We start from the raw sequence: 23,120 nt of genomic DNA, 5'->3' as shown, positions 1-23,120 counted from the left end.
GGTGGATAAAACAACAGAAAGATGGAGTAGCATCCACTACCTGGGAGGGGTTTAAAAAGGAATTTAGAAAACACTTCCTACCTCCTGACGAAGCATCCCGAGCTTGGGATCAATATCGAAACCTTCAACAGAGAAATTTATCAGTGGCGGAATACACTGATAAGTTTAGAGAAAGTGTAATGAAGGTTAATGAACCCCTACCTCAATCAATCCAAGTAAAAGATTTTATCATTGGATTGAATGATCGGATAAAGATGGAAGTCCGGGCTAAGTATGCGAACACGCTCGATGAAGCAATTGCCATAGCCCTAAACTATGAAGATGCAAAAGGGAACAGACCAAGTGGGTTTGTGCAGGTTGGGACTCAGTATGGGTACTCGAAGAAAATTGGGTTTAAGAAGAAGTGGATTAGCAAAGGGGGTGCCTCACAGCCTCGTGGTCAAGCCAAGCAGGCGAAACCAGTTGAGACTCCTAAATCAAGTACCACCATTGGAATGAAAAGAAAAGTATCACCAATGGCAGCCCGGGCTTGGTCGGAGTCCTCTTTGAACCCAGAGCAAAGGGAAAAAGCGAGGAGAGAAGGCTTGTGTTTCGGTTGCCTTCAGTCTCTTCAGTGGAAAGATTGTCCACGGAACAAAGATCGTCGGATGGCTGAGATGATGGTCTCAGAAGAGGGAAGTCCCAGAGCAGAACAGATGCAGGTTCAACTAGCGGGATCTTCTCAAAGGTCAGTACCTTTTTTGTTATGTGTGTATGTTGCTAAGTTACTAACCAGTGCACCTGATAATATCATGTCAAAGCCCGCAGCAACGGGATATACAGCCTTTAGTGATACGGAGTTAATTAAGATGAAAGGGCAAGTAGCTAATCATCAGGTCTTTGTGTTGTTTGACTCAGCGTCAACGCACAATGTAATTAACTCCAAGCTCGTAAAGAGGCTGAAACAAAAAACTAGTCCATCTGACTATGCATATACAGTCAGGATGGCAGATGGAAGTTCAACTGAAGTATGGGACCAAAGGATTACCCAGTTGGAGCTTCGAATTTAGGACTATGCTGAGAAGCTTGATTTTGAAATGACTAAGCTTGCTCATGCAGATATAGCCCTGGGTAAGGCTTGGCATTCTAGGAAGAATCCAGCCATAGATTGAAAAAAGCACATTTATCAATTCAAGATGAATGATGTGCTGTATGTCTTACGAGGTGAAAGGGATATACCTCAAGGACCGTTGGTTTCCGTGATGGAAATTCAAAAAGCTCAAGAAGAGTTTTTGTTTCTTTGTACAGAGTATCGGTAGAGCCGATTGATGATTCTTCAACTAGCACTGATGTTGCTCAAAATAAAGAGATGGCCAAGCTGGCTGATCAAATAACAGAGGAGTTCTCTGATTGTTTTAGGGATGAGCTACCTTATGGGTTACCTCCAAAAAGGAATGTTCAGCATAAGATTGAACTAATCCCGGGGACAGAACCTGTAAATAGACCTCCCTATAGGTTGAGTTTTATTGAAGAGGCGGAGGTGCGAAGAGAACTGGAAGAATACCTCAAGTTGGGGCAGATTCAACCAAGTTTTTCACCTTTTGCTTCGCCAGTGATATTAAAGAAGAAGAAAGATGATACTTTTCGTCTCTGTATAGATTACAGAGGATTGAATAATATCACTATTAAGCACAGGTATCCGATGGCTCGGATCGATGATTTGCTAGATGCATTACATGGGGCCGTAGTTTTCAGTAAGATAGATCTTAAGTGTGGCTACCATCAGATCCGTATTAGAGCCGAGGATGTGCATAAAACCGCTTTTAAAAGCAGGTTTGGACATTATGAGTTTTTGGTAATGCCCTTTGGACTTACCAATGCTCCAGCTACATTCGTCATGCTTATGAACGATTTACTACGTCCATATATCGGAAAGTTTGTAGTACATTTTATTGACGATATTCTCGTGTTCAGTAAAAGTATTACTGAGCATCATGAACACTTAAGAATAGTGTTCAGTACTTTGAGGAAAGCCAATCTTTATGTAAATAAAAAGAAAACTATAATGTGTATGGTAAGACTTAAATATTTAGGATTCATAATTACTCCTGAGGGGGTAGAAATGGATCCAAAGAAAGTGGTTGCGATATTGACTTAGCCAATCCCTTAGAGTTTGACCGCTTTGCGATCATTCTTGGGATTTGTCCAATTTTATCGAAGGCATATCAAAGGATATTCTGAAATAGTATCACCATTGACTGATCTGACCTCAGATAAAGTATCTTTTATATGGGGACAGAATCAACAGGAAAGTTTTAACACCATAAAACAAGCTGTGGTCACAGGACCGATGTTAAAAATAGTTGATCCCCAGAAACTATTTTTTCTTGAAACCGATGCAAGTGGCATTGCGGTAGGAGCAGTTCTCCTCCAAGAGGGAAGGCCAGTAGCTCAACGAAATTAGCCAGCTCATGAATTGGAGATGTATGCTGTTGTCCATGCTTTGAAAACATGGAGACATTATTTGTATGGATCAGAGTTTTATGTGGATGTTGATCATGATACTCTGAAAACATTTTTGCAAACAACGTGACCTAAGAGACCGCCAAGCTAGGTGGGCAAAACTCATGCAAGAGTTTAATTTGACGATTCGGTACCGAAGAGGGAAGGATAATAAAGTTGCTAATGCATTGTCACGCATTATGCATAACATGAGTTTCACAGTGTTAGAGAGTGCTCTAATGACCGAGATTAGAGAAACTCAAAAGGTGGACGAGTTCGTCCAGAGCCTTTGGCCTAAGGCTCATGTGTTCAAACCCGGGAAAAAGGATGACCTGGCATCCAGAAAAGGCCAAACTTATGCAAGATATGCCATAAGGGATGGTATGCTGAAAAGAAATGGCCAAGGTAGTAGTACCTAATCAGAATGATCTCAGGCAGAGAGTCATTCAACAAAGCCATGATAGCCCATGTGCGGGACATCCACGAGTCGAGAAGACATATGATCTCATGAAGCGAGATTTCTTTTGGCCAAAGATGAAAAAGCATATTCATGAATATGTGACACGTTTTTCGTGTCAGGTAAGTAAGGCAGAACGGGTAAAGCCACCCGGACTTTTACAGCTCTTGGAGATACCACTAAGTGGGAGAGCATTTCCATGGACTTTATTGTAGGTTTGCCTACGACACAAGGTGGATATGATTCTATCCTTGTGGTGATTGATATTGAGGCAACATACATGGGACAAGTGGTTGCCATTGTTAGAGTTTGCCTACAATGATAGAAAACATTCCTCTACAGGGTTCAGTCCGTTTGAGCTGAACTATGGTTATAGGCCAGCGAACCCAACTATAGTTGGAGTATCTCAAAAAGTGCCTAGTGCCGCAAACTTTGTGGTTCAGATGCGGGAGATGCTAGCACTTGCGAGAGCTAACATCCGCCAAGCTATGGATAGAGCTAAGGCGTATGCGGATGAAAACCGATCCACTAGAGAATTTAAGGAGGAGAAAAAGTTTTTCTCAGAGTTCCTTCACACTCTAAGTCTTTGACTGCAGGAGAGTGTGCTAAGTTATCGCCTCGATATTGTGGGCCATGGTTAATTCTAAAAAGAATAGGCAAGGTAGCCTATAAATTAGAATTTCCACAGGGTTGTAAGGTGCACCCAGTGTTTCATGTTTCTCGTTTAAAGAAATTTTTGCATACAGGTGACTCACTAATCGAGGGTGTTGTTTTGTTTCAGGAGATAGAGGATAATGCAAGATGCAAACCAACAGGAATCCTGGACCGAGGAGCAATGCAAGTACACAATCGGAAGATACCCACGGTGTTGGTTGCATGGCATAGTCTACCTCTATCAGAAGCTACCTGGGAATCCATATATCAGTTACGGAGAGTGTTCCTAGACTTTATCATCGAGGACGCTGATGCTGAAGAGGGAAGGAATGTTACGCTCAAGTCGAGGTAACACGACCTCGGAAGGGTCAGTCGACATTTTCCTTTAAAGGATCAATGTTTGTATTATATTTGTTTGGGCTTCATGTAAAAGATAAAAAAGGAATAAAGGTCAAGGTCCTTGATGTGGGTGACATGGCACTAGACTAGGTGGATCTAAGGCTAAGGGACCTAAATGCATGAAATGTGCCTAGGGGCAAATGTTTCATAGATATCCCAAGAGAGGGGTAAATAATGCATTAAGGAAGGACCCTAAATTTCAGACATGTGGCATACTAGATCCATCTAGGGAGTTTGGGGCTCGTTGGAATTAAGCAAGCAAAAGCTGTTACGAAAACGAATCCTTCTGGATTTTTAGCAGATAAGCTTGCAACCAATGAGGTTGGCTGGAAGGATAAACCAAGTGCCTGTGCCCGTGATTCAACGAAAATCTGGAAGAAAACGGATTGGAATGTATCATCCAACCCTTCCCAAACATTAAAGATTGCTTCAAGTAAGTGTCTACCCTTGATAAATACTTTATGTTCCTGAAGAATCCAAATTTTCATTCTTTTTTGTACCTTGAGAGCTAGAGCCTTGGCAAAAAACTTTTAGCTGTAATTGAGCATAGTGAGGGGTCTCAAGTTCTTGATTTCCTTCTTGTTCCGTTCTTTAGGAATTAGTTTGATAATACCCCCATTGATGTGGTGGGGCCATTGTTGATTTAGCTACAGTGATAAGGCCTCTTTCTTAGACTTTAGAGATCGGATGGCTTCTTCCTTGTCCTCACTCTCCTCCATGTTCTTCTTTGTCTTTTCCTTGTCTGTGCCACTCTTTTCACAAGCAATTTATCAATTGAGAAGTTCGTCATACGTTCTCATGAGTCATGGGTTTCGCAATATCCATGGGCCTAAGGTCCATCAATGTCTCGCTTGGTAATGAGGCTAACTTTACGTAGCACTCAGCTTGAATATATACGTTCTTCATCAAGATACCCTATACCATCAATTGTCAAGGCTACCGACCATCCCCCCAAATGACTTATACACTCCTTGACCCACAATGGTTGGGTCAGATTCATAAAAGATCTATGCTCAATCCATTGCTAGATTCCAGAAAATTAAAAAACATGATCTTCTCTTCTCTGCCTCATAAAAGAACAAGGTGAATGATATACATCATTCATGAGGCCTGTCCAAATGAAATGCTCGCAAATGCATATTGCAATGCTTCTCTCGCACACGAAGCGAAATAAGATACTACTACCTTCGGACAAGAGTTTCAGGAAGGAGGCAGTGACATTGGACACACAAAATGACATGATCAAAACACTAATATGAAGACAGAGAAGAAGCGTGGGTGAAAAAAAATGAGGCACAGTTGTAAGAGGGTTTGAGGCATCAATCAAGGCTGAGACAAGCCAATGAAAAGGCAAAACCCTTAGGGAGAACAAAGCCCAAAACAGCAAAAGAATTGTGGCATGATAGGGTTTCGAAATTGTTTATACACTGGAGTGGAGAAAATGTGCAAGCAGGCGAGATACAAACAGAGAGACCCACCGTACTGTGGCATCCTTGAAGGAAAGATGTAATGATGCCGTGAGTTGACAACAGAAAACCCACCGCTCCGTCGCTGCATTGGACAATGTCAACAGAGGGATTCAAAGGAATGAACCTTGGACACGCTCAGATTTGTGCTCCTACTCCTGCTTCACGTAGTCCACCACAGTAACTTTGTCCTTACAGCTGACCTCATGCTTATGGCCGACAAGTAGTGGCTGCGAGCGAAAGCCAGCTCATTTGAAGCAGTCCAGGTGGTTGGTTCAAAGGCAGTGTCCAAAGAACAATTCAATACTTTTTTGGGTTTCCCAGAAGAAATTTTGGGTCAATTGAGAGCCACTGAGCACTCCACCTTCTGCTGCTGCCTTGCCTGCCCTTTCATCAACCACTTCTAGCACCACACACCTGCTTTTGGTTGCAGATCAAACTCCTGCCCCGGGAAGATGACCTGAGTTCTTCAATAAGTTGCTATCATTTACAGATTTTGTTGGCTCAAGGTTGAAGAAGTCGTCGTGAGGTTTGAAGATGGTATCAATTTGTGGACATGGGCACCTAGTCAAAGGTTGATAAGCTAATACTTGTCGAGCCCTCAGTATCAAAATTAAATGGTCACAATTTTCCTTCTTGGCAGTTAACAATAGCCTGGAATTCGAATGGGGACCGTACTATAACTCTCTCAAAGCAGGGGACAGACCTATAAGGTTCTATCAATAATTAGAAAAATGGAGTGGAAATAATGGTTGCTTGGTCAATTCTGTTGCAGTCGTGACTGCCTGCTTGCGCCTTTCGCACACCCGAGTTGTGTGTGTATACTTTGAGTCTCCTGGGGAGGCAATTCTTTCGGTTGCAAGGTTATTAAAGAAAGAGAGATGCAAAGGAATCACACCTGTAAGACGGCAGATAAGGTGGAGATTGCACGACCACAGAGAGAGAGAGAGAGAGAGAGAGAGAGAGAGAGAGAGAAAGAAAGAAAGAAAGAAAGTTTATTAAAGTCTTCGGGAGACCGTGAAGGTCTATGAGACTAAAGATAACTGATACAATGAGCATAACGGTGGTGGTCTCAAAACAGGCCAGCCAACCGTTTCTACAAAAAAAGAGGTTATGAAGGACGGTGTGTCTAGTCCTGATACAACCCCCCAAAAAAAAAAAAAAAGAGAGAGGTTATAAGAGAGAGAGAGAGCAATTAGAGTTGCCAAAGTCCAGATACTTTCTGCTACAATAGATCGTAGTATTGAAGCTCATGGACGCCTGCTTCTACTTTGTTGTGAAGCCGCCCCTGCTCTTATGGCCTTCCCCTCACACGCAAAACCGATATAGATGTACCTCGAAGTTCCTATAGGAGCTCATTCCCAGCCAACAGATAGCACTTTTTCTTACTATGGTGAGAAATCTGAGAATGAACCCAACAAAACGTCATCCATCTCTCTCTCTCTCTCTCTCTCTCTCTCTCTCTATCTATCTATCTATTTATCTATAAAAATATAAAACATCATCCCCCTCTCTCTCTCTCTCTCTCTCTCTCTCTCTCTCTCTCTCTCTCTCTCTATCTATCTATTATTAAAAATATAAAACACACCCTTCGACTGCAAAGGCATCTTGCTCCACTCACATGGAGTTGATCAGCAACCTTCTCCACCCACATAGAGGTTGATATCCCTCGCCAATCTTTGCCTCTACCGACACGTAGAAGCAAGGACTAGCAACTAACTTGAGGACCGCCTCATCGCCGCCCGCTCTCGTCGCCTCTTATCGTGCTCATTTCGTCATCCTGACTTTCCCTTCCTCACCGAAAAGGGCCTTCACTAAAGCCTTCCCCCCCAGGGCAGGCCAATAATAGTAGGGCTTTCCCGACCAATATCACACCCATACACACTAGCCTTCACAACAAGAGGTAGGGGGTGACAACTTAGTCAAGACCTCAACTTGACTGCTCAATGTCCAGCTGGACATGAGATTCCCTCCATGTCGGTTTCAAACATCAACTTTTAATCTTTTCCATGTATCTTCAAGATGCAAAAAAGTAGATTTTCTACCATGTCAACTATGACATGTAAATCCAAGCCAAACATGTCTATACAAGGCTACTAATTAGAGTTCATAGAAGGTAACCAATAATTCTTTCATTTAAAGCTCTAGGAGCTGGCTGTTGCTGCTCCTTGGCTGCCCCGCTGCCCCGGCCCTTCCACAGCCCCATCACCTCCCCTCCGCACTCTACCCCATCTACCTTCCCCTCCGTCAGCTCCGCCCCCCGCCATCTCGCCTCCCCCCTATCATCTCCGCCCCTCTTCCTCCTCGGCCCCTTCTGCCTTCTCCTCCGCTCCCTCCTCTCCCTCTCTGGCTCTCCTCCCCCGCCTCCTCTCCGCTCCTTCACAATCTCCTCCACTCCCTTCTTCTCCTCCGCCGCCCCGCCACTTCTTCCACCTCCTCGCCTTCTCGTCCCCTCTCCTCTTCCGCCTTCCGTCGTCCCCCCCTCGCCTTCCTTGGCTTCCCTCCCACCCTCTCCACCTCTCTCACCCGCCTCTTTTCCTTCTCTTCCCCGCCCCCCCGCCTCCCCTCTTCCAGCGACCGCACCCACCCTTGCATCAACAACGAGTCCCAAGAGCTCCTGATGCAGCGGAAGCTGCGGACGTTAGCCCATCAGCAGCTGAGGAGGAGCGAGTCCAGAGCCTCGGCGAGCCTAATCAACAAGGGGAGCCTGTGGCTGCCCCTACTCCCCCCGCCCCCCTCCCCCTCCAGATCCCGCTCCCTCTCCACTACCCCCCATCCTCCTGGTTTCCCCCCACCCCCTCCCCTCACCCCTCCTTCCCTCCCCTTCACCCTCCGCTCCCCCCCCCCCCCCCAACCTCCTCAGCAGTTTCTTCAGCCTCCCACCCCTCCCCTGCCTCGACACCCATGCCAGCAGGCAAGGGTAAGATGACGTCCCCTTTCACTTCCTCACCGCAGCATCCTAACCAGTCCAAGAAGGAGCTAAAGGGAAGGGGTTCTCGGCCTCCCAGTCTGCAGCTCCCAATCTTCAACCTGGGCGTCCCTTATCGCAGGACATCTAGAGATTGGGACCCTCGAACTATCTAGAGATTCCGAACTCTTACCCTCTACCCCTGGAGGTAACACTAGTGGTCTTACAGCCCCGAAAAGGGAGTTCGATCAGCATAGTGGGCTCCTAGACACACCCCGTTTGCAGATTCCAGTTCGCATCCACAAGGTTGGAGAAGTGGTCCCCGGTGGTGTTTGATGCCATTATGGGAGATCCGATTTCACGCATGATGGACGAGTGGATGGAGCCACAGGGACTAGACCTTTGGCACGCCCATGGTGCGGAGGTGAGTTTTCAGCTGAGCTTCACGCGAGAGGAGCCGATGTGTGGTTTGGCAGTGGGAGTTATCAGATTGCCGCTTGAGGCAAAAGGGGATCAGGCATACTACTGGCCACTCCAAAAGTGTGCAGAGTTGTTTGGGGTGGAAGTCTCCTTCATGATGAAGTGGGCATGGAAGATTGGTATTGAGCCAATGTCCACTTTAGCACACCGTCGTACAGACACGGACTACTCACCCTCCAAACCCCGACAAAGTCACATAAGATACTCTTTCTGGAACAAGAACCCACTCACAAGAGAGCCTTGTTTTCTGCATCCCTGTCCTCATGAGTTGGACCATAGTGAGTTGGAACGTGCACGGGCTCCATGATCGTGCTCGTAGTAGTCAACCGCAGTAGCTGATCCTTCGGCAGGAGTTACAGAGGGCAGTGGTAGGGCAGACAATGGACTTCCTTTTGATTCAAGAGCATATGTTCTCATCATCAAACATCAGACGGCGACACCACCTCCTCCCAGGGAGAGGTCCGGAGGTGTGGTCCCCTGTAGTCGGATGGAGTGGAGGGTCTGCATCTCAGTCTCACAGACAGTGGCTCCTGAGGTCTATGATCAGGGGGAGCTTATCCCAAGACAGGCAGTTTGGATGGGAGTTAGGATGGGAGAGTCCAAGATTAGGCTCCTAAACGTGTATGCCCCAGCGTGCAGACAGCACCGTCTGGCTTTTTGGAGGAGGCTCTCAAAGTGTCTTCCGGATGTAGATTCCTAGATTGTTGGAGGGGACTTCAACAACCTGGAGTTTGGGGAGGACAAGCAAGGCGGCGCCGCCTTCTCTAAGATGCCAGTAGTAGAGCGGAGCACCTGGGAGCAGTTCATTTTCATGTTCAGTGGCGTGAGCCGGAATTCAGCAGGATACCTGGCAGCAGCCTCCTCTCTTTCGGACAAAGGAGATAGGATGGACTGCTTGAGAGGCTAGACCGCTTCTACATTGGGGATTGGGCACTATACAAATGCGGCTCTATTGGGATTCTAGCAGGTACCACGATGTCACATCACTCTCCAATAGTACTTCACTTAGAGTAGCCCCGCAGAGGTCTCCCCTAAAAGGGGGTCCGCATTCCAGAGGACCTCCTGCAGGACGAGGAGATCTAGCAGGTCATGGCAGGGATTTGGCAGCAGCCAGAGACGGCACCGTGTGAGGGCTGGGCTTCGTGGGTGGCCGATGCGATCCAGAGGAGCAGTGAGGAACTGTAGGCTTATGCTGTTAGGCGGAGGATGGTTCTTCAGGAGCGTGAGCGGGCACTGAGGAGAGACCTGGCCTCCATAAAGCGGCTCAAGGAGCAAGACTCGGGATCTCAATGGCTTAGAGACAGGTTTGAGAGCACTCGCCACAAGGAGATTCGGCGGGCTGAGTTCTAACACTCTTCCCGGGCCCGATGGGTGCAGCAGGAAGACATGATGACGAAGCAATTTTTTAAGACCACTGGGCCACGATCGGCAAGCACGCAACTGCAGCGTCTCCGAGATCCGCAAGGCATTATGCACACTGACCCGCAGGAGATTTTAGACCTGACCACATGTTTCTACAGATGCGGGGAGCTCTAGCCAGATGCTTACCAGAGGACACACAGGCGAGGCCTTTCCTCTCTCTCGCTCGGTCCGCCAAGGCTGCCCCCTCGCTCCCTTCCTCCTCTTGTTTGTGGCGGAGGCTCTCGACTACTACTTGAGATCACAGGTGGCGGGCCTCACAAGGTTGAGGCACCCAATCAAGAAGGAGGAGGAGCTGCTCGACTCTGAGTTGCAGATGACACGGCCTTGTATGTAGAGGGTACCACAGCAAGCTTGGAGAGAGTCACGAGAGCCCTGGCTATCTACTGTGAGGCCTCGTTGCGCTGATCAACTGGACAAAGTCCATAGGTTTCTTCACAGGCTCTGAGGAGAGACAGGAGATTCGTGAGTAGGGGAGCGACTTTGGCTTCAAATGGATACCGCGGGGCCAGACAACGAGATACCTCGGATGCCAGGTCGGTATTGACATTACAGCAGAGCAGCACATCGCCCAAGTCCTTGATAGTGTTCGGCGCAAGCTTCTCTACTAGAGCTCAGCCAAACTCTCCCTAGCAGGTCGTGCCTTAGGGGCAAACCAGGTCCTCCTTGCCATAGCCTGGTATATCGCCTCCTGCTGGTATTTTCACAAAGGGTACATTTGGCAGCTCCGACGGTTGGTTCGGAACTTTCTATAGGCAGGTTCGGATGGCACGGGGAATAGTAGAGCCTGGGTCGCTTGGCAAACGGTGATCATGCCGCAGGAACTGCGAGGCTTGGGTATCATAGATCCGGAGATGCCCTTTTGGGCAAGTTGGTTGTTCGCGGCCTCACCCCAGGTGCAGAGCCTTGGAAGCTCCTCTAACAATGAGGGCTTCTCAGGAACAACCCACGCACTGGGGGGCAGTGGCAGCTTTCACACAAATGGATCTTCTCAAAGGCCCCCCTTACGGGAAAGGGTTCCCCTTGATGAGGAGCCTCCATAGGGTCTGGCAGAGATTAGTAGGGAACCTCATTCATGCTCAACCCAGATGCAGAGACGAGTTCGAGCGTCAGCCCCTTGTTTGGCATCCTGAGATCCGGGATCAAGAGGGGCGTATGCTCGGACAGCGGACTCACATTGATTGGGCACAGTGGGACAATGGACCGGACGGTTCCTTTGGCAGATGGAGCAGATTAAAAGGCGAGGCTTAGAGCCATAGCGCATCTGCGAGGGGGCAGGGTAGCGGATGAGAGAGATTGACCTAGCCATCCCTGAGTCCTAGAGGGAGGGACTTAGCATGTGGATGGACAACAGATGGTTGGGCCACTTTTCTCGGACTGGTGTCCCCTTGAGGAGGAGAATGCAGCGAGACAGCACGCAGCCGGATTTTTTCTGTATAGAACCTGGAGGCCTACTCCAGGCGCTCACAGAGAGTAACCCAGAGATGGATGGGAGTCTTGATGGGATTCACTGGCAAATGATCAGAGTGGTGGGACATTTGGGGAAGGAGTGGCACATTGACCCTCCTAGTATTTCAGAGCAGGATGCCCCTAGATGGCACCTCTGGCTTTGGGAGGGTAGGCCCTTGCGGGAGGTCCAGTGGGATCCGCGAGAGTGGTTCTAGCCCTCCAGGGGCGGCCTTGCTGAGCAAGTGGACGAGATGCCCTTCTTTTCCTCCACCACACGGATTGGCAAGAGGCTTCAAATGGACTCTTTGATGTGGACCCCTTCAACGGAGAGGCATTGGGTGGCCCAGAGAGTGCTCCGGGACAGTGAGCTGGGTTTCTCTGGAACAGGCCAGTTTTTCTTTCAGCCTTTTCCCGGTTTTTTCCACACTCAGCACCTTCAGGGCTGCTGTTTTGTATGAAGTTTTCAAGCATTAATAGAAGGTTATTTTCTTTGGGAAAAAAAAAATCTTTCATTTAATGCCTTAACATATAAACCTCTCAATTTAGTTGAGACTCCAGTGGCTAACCACTCCAGAGTTATAACCTATTATACTTGTCACCTTTGAGCAAGGTTTCCTTGATGCCTTAGCATGTGAATCTCTCAATTTAGTGGAGACTCCAGTTACTTATCACTCCAAAGTAACTTATTCGATTTAGTCACCTTTGAGCAAGGTTTTCAGCTAATTGGTTTCTCCATAGTAGATATACAAAGCAATGTAATCCAACCCATATAGCTCACCCATCTTCAGCACCCTAAAGAAGGTAGCCATCTCCTTGACTAAAGAAAGTAATTCTACTTGAAGCTAAACCACTTTCAGACTCTGTTCGATTACTAACCTAAGAAACAAAAATGAATGAGATAACTTCTTCATGATATTGAAACATGCATTCTTGTAAGCAGGATTTATTAGCACAAGCTCTTGGTTAATATGCAATCCAAAAATATATATATGGATATTTTATCCTCACAAAAAGAAAAGGCGGTAGCCTCAATAGACTGTAAAAATTGTAGGATTCAAGTCCACGTCAGTAGTATTTGGCTCATTAATATCAGCTGCTAAATATGCCCATCCCTCTCTAGATAGGGTAGACCATCCTTCTAAATATGTGGCATACAAAGGATTCTCGTGGTTTAACGGATGAGTAAACTCTTCTTTTGAATCATCCTCACTAACTACCTAACCATTGCCTGCTGTTGGCTTTGCACAAGCCATATGAGCTAAAGAGGCTGTTAGCTTATCTTGAAGATGATCAATCTCCTTCAGAATTACATGAGGAGCTCCAATGCTTCCTCTCTCAAGTGATTTCACCCTTAATCTAGATTAAACAGTCTACCAAGGATGGAGTATCATTGCTTCCATGAGCTGCCATCATCATTAAGTCAAGGTAGATGGATTGAGCATGCACTAAACATGCATAAAGTGCTCCTTGCTGGATAAATATGTGTGCAAAAGAAGCTGCTGACAACAATGAATTTGCACTGTGTGGGAGAACTTGCTTCTGACAGCAACACATTGCACCATGTGGGAAGAGCTTCCGGATCGCAAGGCTATGATGGAAAGCCAAATGGTGTTTTACTACAGCCTATATGACAGGACCATGAAGTGTTCGCTGAGGCTATGAAGAGAGATCGACCAAAAATAGGCACTGACGTGTATGCAGAGAGCATGTGCAACCAGCTAGTAATCTTTCAAGATGATGACCAGCATGAAGTCTCCCTATGCTTCACCCACACTTTTGGTCAAGAAAAGGGTGGATCCCCTTTAGCTCTTTTTGATGAGTAGTTGTTTGCTCACCTAGGGTATTTTCTCATGATTTGCACGATGTATTTCTGCCATGACCATTGCGCTTGGGATATTTTTCATACTAAATAGAAGTCTTTTCATTTTAATAAAAATCAATGTAATTTTTTTCGAAAATGGTAGTAGTGAGAAAAAGAAGGGCCAAGGTAGGGGCCAATGGTAGTACTGAGAAGGGAAAGAGCCAATGTGGGAAAATGGTGAGTAGAGATGAAAGCAAGAGATGGCAACTGGCAAAAGAAAAAAACTTCCATTAGGGTATTATGAGTGTCCATTGCTTTCCCTATCTACCTGTAAAGCACTCTGATCTAATCTCTACTTCGTACCACGGGAGCAGCACCATGAATCACCTCCCAGCCAAATCTCGCTGAGGCTAACAAGCAGACAGAGTTTTTCCGTTCGAAATCATACGTGAATAAATTCCTTCTCTTCTCTCTCTAGCCTCAACAAGCCCCAATTCCCTAGATAGATCTAGATGCCACATGTCATCCATATAGGGCCTTCCTAATGCAACATTTCACCCCTCTCTTGGGATGCATTAAATTCTTTGCCCCTAGGCACAACCTTTGCATTAGTCCCTTGGCCTTAGATCTACCTAGTCTGGTGCTATCAACCCTCACCTAGGACCTTGACATTAATTTCCTCCCGATCATTTACATGAAGCGCAAACAAATATATTACAAAGATAGATCCTTTAAGGGAAATGTCGACTGATTCTTCCGAGGTCAGGCTACCTCAGCTAGAGCGTAACATTCCTTCCCTCTTCAGACATCAGCGTCCTCGATGATAAAGTCTGGGAACACTCTCCGCAACTGATATACGGATTCCCAGGTAGCTTTGGATAGAGGCTGACCATGCCATGCAACCAACACCGTGGGTATTTTCCGATTTCATATTTGCATTGTTCCTCGGTCCAGGATTCTTGTTGCCTTGCAATATCCTCTATCTCCTGAAACAAAACCACACCTTCGATTAGTGAGTCACCTATATGTAAAAATTTCTTTAAGCGCGAAACTTGAAAAACCGGGTGCACCTTACACCCCTGTGGCAATTCTAATTTATAGGCTACACTGCCTATTCTCTTTAGAATTAACCACGGCCCACAGTATCGAGGTGATAACTTAGCACACTCTCCTGAAGTCAACGACTTCGAGTGCGAAGGAACTCTCAGAAAAACTTTTTCTCCTTCCTTAAAGACTCTTATAGACCGGTTTTCATCTGCATATACCTTGGCTCTATCCATAGCCTGGCGGATATTAGCTCTCGCAAGTGCTAGCATCTCCCGCATCTGAACTACAAAGTTCGCGGCACTAGGCACTTTCTGAGGTACTCCAACTATAGTTGGATTGGCTGGTCTATAACCATAGTTCAGCTCAAAGGGACTGAACCCGGTAGAGGAATGTTTTCTATCATTGTAAGCAAACTCCAACAATGGCAACCACTTGTCCCATGTATGTTGCCTCAATGACACATATGCCCTCAACATATCCTCTAAGGTCTGGTTGACTCTCTCCGTCTGACCATCCGTCTCAAGATGATCCGCACTACTCATTCCCAACTCAGTCCTTAGTGTCTCAAATACCGCTGTCCAAAAATGACCGGTAAATCTGACATCTCTGTCTGACACTATGGATCTAGGCAATCCATGCAGACAAAATATATGTTTAATGAACAAATCCGCCACTTGCGGGGCACTAACAAACTCTCTAGTCGGAATGAAGTGAGCCATCTTGGTTAGACGATCAACCACCACAAGGATAACACTGGTCCTGTGACCACAGCTTGTTTTATGGTGTTAAAACTTTCTTGTTGATTCTGTCCCTAAATAAAAAGTACTTTATCTGAGGTCAGATCAGTCAATGGCGATACTATTCCGGAATATCCTTTGATATGCCTTCTATAAACTGGACGAATCCCAAGAATGATCGCATCGCGGTCAGACTCTGAGGGATTGGCCAAGTTAGTATCGCAGCCACTTTCTTCGGATCCATTTCTACCCCCTGTGGAGTAATTATGAATCCTAAATATTCAAGCCTAACCATACACAGTATAGTTTTCTTTTTATTTACATAAAGACTGGCTTTTCTCAGAGTACTGAACACTACTCTTAAGTGTTCACGATGCTCAATAATACTTTTACTGAATATCAGGATATCGTCAATAATGTACTACGAACTTTCCGATATACGGACGTAGTAAATCGTTCATAAGCATGATGAATGTGGCCGGAGCATTGGTAAGTTCGAAGGGCATTACCAAGAACTCATAATGAACAAACCTGCTTCTGAAAGCGGTTTTATGCACATCCTCCGCTCTAATCCGAATCTGATGGTAGCGACACTTAAGATCTATCTTGCTGAAAATCACGGCTCCATGTAATGCATCTAGCAAATCATCAATCTGAGCCATCGAGACCTGTGCTTAACAGTGATATTATTTAATGCTCTGTAATCTATACAGAGGCGAAACGTATCATCCTTTTTCTTCTTTAATATCACTGGCGAAGCAAAAGGTGAGAAACTTGGTTGAATCTGCCCCAACTTGAGGTATTCTTCCAGTTGTCTACGCACCTCCGCCTCTTCAGTAAAACTCATTCTATAGGGAGGTCTATTTACAGGTTCTGCCCCCGGGATCAGTTCAATCTTATGCTGAACTTTCCGCTCTGGAGGTAACCCATAAGGTAGTTCATCCCTAAAACATTCAGAGAACTCCTCTGTTATAAGATTAGCCAGCTTGGCCATCTCACCACTTTGCATAACATCAGTGCTAGCCGACGAATCATCAACCGGCTCTACCGATGCTGTGCAAAGGAATAAAAACTCTACTTGAGCTTTTCGGATTTCCATCACGGAAACCAACGGTCCCTGAGGTATATCTTTCTCACCTCGCAAGACATAAAGCACATCATTCATCTTGAATTGATATACGTGCTTTTTCCAATCAATGGTTGGATTCTTTCTAGAATGCCACGCCATACCCAGGGCTATATCTGCATGAGCAAGCTTGGTCATTTCAAAATCAAGCTTCTCAGCATAGTCCTGAATCCGAAGCTCCAACTGGGTAACCCTTTGGTCCCATACTTCAGTTGAACTTCCATCTACCATTCTGACTGTATACGCATAGTCAGATGGACTTGTCTTTAATTTCAGCCTCTTCACGAGCTTGGAGTTAATTACATTGTGAGTTGACGCTGAGTCAAACAACACAATGACATCATGATTGGCCACTTGTCCTTTCATTTTAATTAACTCCGTATCATTAAAGGCTGTATACTCCGTTGCTGCGGGCTTAGATAGGATGTTATCAGGTGCACTCGTCACTAGCTTAGCAACAGACACACATAACAAACAAGGTACTAACCTCCGAGAAGATCCCGCTAGCTGAATCTGCATCTCTTCCGCTTTGGGACTTCCCTTCATCTCCACGTTGCACTCTGAGATCACCATCTCAGCCATCCAACGATCTTTGTTACGTGGACAATCCTTCCACTGATGAGGCTGAAGGCAATCAAAACATAAGCCTTCTCTCCTCGCTTTTTCCCTTTTTTCTGGGTTCAAGGGAGACTTAGACCAAGCCCGAGCTGCCATTGGGATTACTTTCCTCTTCACTCCAATGGTGGTACTTGGTTTAGGAGTTTCAACCGGTCTCACCTGCTTGGCTTGACCACTCGGCTGCGAACCACTCCCTCTACTAGCCCACTTCTTCTTAAACCCAGATTTCTTCGGATACCCATACTGGGTTCCGACCTGTGCAAACCCACTTGGCTTGCTGCCCTTGGCATCCTCATAGTTCAGGGCTATAGCTATTGCATCATCTAATGTGTTCGCGTACTTAGCCCAAACTTCCATTTTTATTCGATCATTCAATCCAAATATGAAATCTTTCACTTGGATTGATTGAGGCAGGGGTTCGTCAACCTTCATTACACTCTCTCGAAACTTATCAGTGTATTCTGCCACTGATAAATTTCTCTGACGAAGGTTCCTATATTGATCCCAAGCTCGGGATGCTTCGTCAGGAGGTAAGAAGTGTTTCCTAAACTCTCTTTTAAACCCCTTCCAGGTAGTGGATGCTATACCATCTTTTTGTTGTTTAATCCACCACCAATCCGCTACCTCACTAAACATGTGGGTGGCCTCGCGGATCTTCTTGATGTCATTTCTGATTTCACAAATGGCGAACGCCTCGTCCCATTTGTGTAACCAGGTCTCAATGACATCGGAGCTACGGTCGTTCATCCGACCAGAATACTTTTCCGGTCTGTAATTGGCAATATTTAGCACTTTAGCCTTCCTAGGCTCGACTGTATGGACACTAGACTCCGGTTCCATTGGAGCCTTTCCCTTCTCCTCTCGAGAAGGTCTGGCAGACATACTATGTATCGCTCTCCTAAGTTCGGACTGCCTTGCATTGGCCTGTAATTGCTGCGCTAACAATTGTTGCAAGGCATCCTCCAGCAATGCAATTCTGCCAAATAAAGTATGAGCTACTGGGCGCGACACCTGCTGGGTCGGCCGGACTCCTGATTCACCAGGGTCCCTCCTGGAAGCTCCTTCTTCTGCTTCCATTCTGTTCAATGGGTGTTTTGGTTTGTTTTGTTTTGTTTTGATTGGGTTTTTTTTTTTTTTTTAACACCACTCGAAAGCTGTATTACAAGCTGACACAATTCAGTGTACTAACAGTCTGACACAATTCCCTATACTAGGAAATTCATGCAATCCCACATTCACTTTTTTTTTTTTGGGTAAAATCCAGTGCAGTGTATTTATAATGTCATAACTTTACAAGAGGGAAAGTCTCCAAGATGGAGAGTATTCCATAGATCAGAAGCATAGAAAGAAAAGCTCAATGCAAGATGCATGTATATCACCCTCATGGCAGGCATCATATAAAGATTGCCGCAATGAGGCTCTAAAGGATTCATATGACTTTTGAAACTGACAGCCCAAATATGCCAAATTATGTTCTTCCCAGATTGTCCAAATTATGTTCTTCCTGCAATCCCACATTCACACTGATCAGACATTTGAACCAGGCATATATCTCAGATGACGCTTTTCCCTATACTAGGGAAATTCCTGCAATCTGACTCTGACTGAAGCACACAGGCATATGCACAGGCATAATCTGTCCCTGCTACAACATTGAAGCCTCATGCATGCTGATCATTCACGTTATCCTGTCTATGAAAGTAGCGCATCACCCTAGTAAATCGAGAAGAAGAAAAAAAAAACAACACAAAACTAATGGAGATCAAAGAAAGCTCCCTGGTCATCAACGATTTCACCACTGCTTGGTTCCATGTAAATCCCGCCAACAGTCCGCAGTCACAGCCTTGGATTTCCTTCGATACGGATCTGTGTTTACGTGGCCTCTTCTCCTTGCCTATCGTGCGCTCCAGATCGCCGCTCACATATTCGCTGCCCACATCCTGATTTCGGCCACCTGCTTGTCGACTAGCGCTCCACGCTATCGTCCGCTGCGTCGTTGCAGTCTGCCCGTCGCGTGGGGTTTATGACCAATAGTTGAGGCTAGATACAACTATGCCCCACTTCCCGTCGCAATCTGCGTCAACCCAAGCTCCAGGCCTGCTGTCCGTCATTGCCTTACGGGACCGCCAAGCTCCAACAACAACTCAGAAGCCTCCGTCAACGTAGATCGCTTCAATATTCGTCGATTGCCCCACATGGGATCTCCATTGATATGAGGTCGATCGTGGACTGTCAACATCAAAGGGCCTACCTAATTCCCGAGTTCCAGCTATGCCCCCCTTCCGTTGTAGTTACGGGAGCGCCATCGATCACGGGCATCGTCAGCAGCTTCATCACGGTCAGCCCATCGCCTCGCCACCTATACTCCACTCTCTACGTCGAAGACCTTCTTATCCCCTATACTAGCTTGCGTAGGCCCGTTCGTAGGCCAGCGTCGATCGATGCTTCAGCCAGTCCGTAAGCCGGCGCCAGATGATCACCGCACTATTCGTCAATCCCATCCCAATCGTAGCCTTGTGCTCTGATACCAAATGTAAAGCACTCTGATCCAATCTCTACCTCGAATCACGGGAGCAGCACCATGAATCACCTCCCAGCCAAATCTCGCTGAGGCTAACAAGCAGACAGAGTTTTTCCGTTCAAAATCATACGTGAATAAATTCCTTCTCTTCTCTCTCTAGCCTCAACAAGCCCCAATTCCCTAGATAGATCTAGATGCCACATGTCATCCATATAGGGCCTTCCTAATGCAACATTTCACCCCTCTCTTCGGATGCATTAAATTCTTTGCCCCTGGGCACAACCTTTGCATTAGGCCCTTGGCCTTAGATCTACCTAGTCTGGTGCTATCAGCCCTCACCTAGGACCTTGACATTAATTCCCTCCCGATCATTTACATGAAGCGCAAACAAATATATTACAAAGATGGATCCTTTAAGGGAAATGTCGACTGATTCTTCCGAGGTCATGCTACCTCGGCTAGAGCGTAACACTACCCGATGCTCTAATCCTCTGCCATTGCAGTGCATCCAAAAATTGACCCTCCCATGAATCTCTAGAGACACACAGGCTCAAGAAGCAGGGCCATATACAAGCATATACTTAAGTAGACAGGTGAGAGCATGTAGCAGAGGACAACCACATTCTTGTACCATCTATAATGATAGCCACTATAAAGGGCTCCAAAAAGGACTCCGATCCTAGAAACCTATCCCCTGCATCAGGCCTAGGTGGTACCCTCATTTTCTCGTTTGCAAGCCCTCCCTCCATGTCTTTCGAATATCCCCCACATCACGCCTTGGTGGTGCCCTCATTTTCTCGTTGTGCAAGCCCTCCCTCCATGTCTTTGGAATGGCAGCCTCTATATACTCAATCCAGCTTCAAATACGCCAAAATCCCAAGGCACTCCAACTATTGCAGGAGGCCACTCTATGCTCCAATGGACCTATCCAGACCACAATCCTGCTATGCCCAACTTATATATGACCTATGGCCAATCAGATCATTGTTTGCCAAGCCATTTTACCCCTAATATCACTTGTGCCATTGAATAAGCCTAGAGGAAGGCGCGAACCAGTGGCCACCTCACTTTCCGCATGCATTCTTTGTGAAAGCACTATAGAAGCAATGCACCAAGCCATACAAGCAAAACCTGATCACCACTACATATACAAAAGCTTCCGATGCACTCACCAAAGCCAAAGCCACCTTCTACTCCGCCATCCCAACCTAACATTCGAGATATATGTGTAGCACGTGACGATGAGAAGTATATCATCACCGCATTAACAGAGATGTGCCTTGGTAGTCAGAAGCACCTCAGCATACATCATCACTGAAATTTAGACATAGCTAAGAGTCTTCCATTAAGGGCTGAAAATTCAAAGGTCCTTGACAGACATTTCAGGACAATGAAGGGACTGTCAAACAGAGGTTTCAATGTCTAGACTTAAAACATTAGAGAAGTACAGAAACCACAGCATGAAAGAAAAACAATTTTCAATGTTCCCTGAGGAAATACAGGAAGAAACACAGAGTATCATTTTACTGAGCAATTTACTCAACACACCTCATCTGGTAAAGAACAAAGTAAGTTTCCTTGCACCCACAGACCTGCAAGCTGCTTTAACTTTCCAATGCTTGCAGGAAGTTCAGAGATCCAATTACCAGCAAGTCCAAGCCTCCGTAACTGTATACAGAGAACAGATAAGGCACTTTAAACATAGAACATTATAACTCTAAATAGAAAAACAGAACCAGAAAGGACATGTTACATAAGTATTCATTCACAAAACAGTGAAAGAGTAAATGAGAAGTGTGATCACATGCCCCTAAAAATCAAACTCCAAGCTCCTGCGAACTCCCTCCCCTCCCTCGCTCCCGTCTACCCCCCCCTCGCGCTGCGCGGCCCTCCCCTCCCCCTCCTCCCTCACCGTCGCCTTCCGCGCAGCCATCCGCCCCCCTCTCCTCCCCCTCCGCCCGTCGCTCCCCCCCCGCTCCGCTCCTCCCCTCTCCACTCCCCGCTCCCTCCCGCTTCCCCGCCCACCCCCCCCGCTCCACTCCTCCCCTCTCCGCTCTCAGCTCCCCCACCTGCCTCCCCCCCCTCGCGTTGCACTACCACCCCCCCGCCCCCTCCTGCCCCCCCCCGCTGCGGCGCAACGCTGTCCCCCCTTTCTCCCCCTCCTTCCTCGCCTCTCCTCCCCACCCCCTCTCGTGCGGCGCTGCCACACCTCCCCCTTTCCCCTTCCTCTCACCCTCCCTGCGCTGCGCTGCCCCCCCCCCCTTTTTCTCCTCCTCCTTCCCTCCGCCACCCGCCCCTTCGTCACCACCTCTCCCCCCCCGCTTCCCCGTACCTCTCCATCCCTCCCTCTTCCCTCCCCCGCCTCCGTACCAATCCCCCCATCCTCATCTCTTCCGTTTCCTTCTCTTTCCCCCGACTTTGGAGCATTCACAGTTTGTCAATGCGGTATGGTGGCCACGAGCCCGGAACCGGTGGCCCAGACGGACCCCCCCCCTCCATCAGCCTATCGCGTAACACTGACAGAGCACCAGGTCTCCTTGGTGAAGCAGGCCGCCACGGACTTCTCCCAGACATCCGTTTATGGGAGAGTCATTGGCTACTCCCCTTCACAAGCAGACATCAGGGACTGGTTGCAGTCCACCCTCTACCTTGAGGACAGCCACATTGAGGAGGTTGCACTCATGCGACGTGGTATCTTCTGGCTCAAGCTCTCCTTAGCACAGGCTGCGAGTGATATGGTCAGGCGATCCCCTACTTCTGTGGGTGGGAAGATCATCCTTATGGTCCCATGGTATAGGGGTTTCAGTGTAGTGGACTTCGATGCCCGCTTTCGCATTCCTTGCCATCCAGTTACCCTCATCTTCCCAGGTCTCCAATCCGAGCTTCGCCCGATCATCAAGGACCTGGGGGCGCACTTTGGCTGGCCTATGCAGGACACCTATGTTGATGCGGCGGCAGCCCAAGGGGTGCCACGTGTCAAAGTGGCAGTCCTAGATCCGCAGAGCATCCCCTCGGAGTTCGAGATCGAGACGAACACAGGTGTGGTGACGCAGCGCATTGACGCAGCGCATTCTGGTCACTGGTCGCCCAAATCAGTGTCTGAGATGCCATGGCTTCGGGCACCAGGCGCGCTCCCGCCCTCGCTTCACGGGTATAGAACCTCAGAAGGCACCCATCCAGGCAACTCAGGATCCCCCCCACCAGTCAGCGACACCCCCTCCCGAAGGGGAAGGCTAGACGGAGGACAAAAGAAAACGGAAGGGAAACAAAGCAGGACCCAAAAAGCCTTCCCATCCACAGCAAGAGCCCCCCCCTGTGATCACTACTCATCAGCAGCCCGGTAAGGGGAAGGAGAAAGGGAAGGAGAAGATCAGCCAACCTCCCCCTCATCCTTCACCCCGCCCTCCTTCCCCTCCCCCCTCCTCCTCGGTCCCCCGACCCCCACCCCCTCCAGGATCCCCCCTAGCACCGGTGGTTTCCGCTCCCCTCTCTTCCTCGAGCATGATCCAGAGGGAACCCCCCCCTCCGCCTGAACCACCTGCAGCCCCGAAGCCAGC

General features: G+C 47.4%; 1 protein-coding gene across 4 annotated transcripts in view; it reads right to left on the bottom strand.

The window, feature by feature from the left end:
• Positions 1 to 23,120, bottom strand: part of LOC147893389 (uncharacterized) — a 106,395-nt gene that overhangs the window by 64,306 nt on the left and 18,969 nt on the right. For all 4 annotated transcript variants that reach the window (XM_087386162.1, XM_087386163.1, XM_087386164.1 and 1 more), the window contains exon 4: positions 21,112 to 21,231. In XM_087386162.1, the coding sequence (XP_087242288.1) occupies positions 21,112 to 21,231 (120 nt within the window). The remainder of the gene's footprint in view (positions 1 to 21,111; positions 21,232 to 23,120) is intronic.

The sequence above is a fragment of the Dipteris shenzhenensis genome, chromosome 15 (assembly GCF_047967505.1).
Source record: "Dipteris shenzhenensis isolate YYH24624 ecotype China chromosome 15, Dip_SZ_1.0, whole genome shotgun sequence".
Lineage (NCBI taxonomy): Eukaryota > Viridiplantae > Streptophyta > Polypodiopsida > Gleicheniales > Dipteridaceae > Dipteris > Dipteris shenzhenensis.
The sequence above is the reverse complement of the archived record's forward strand: the minus strand, read 5'-3'. Positions and strand labels throughout refer to the sequence as shown.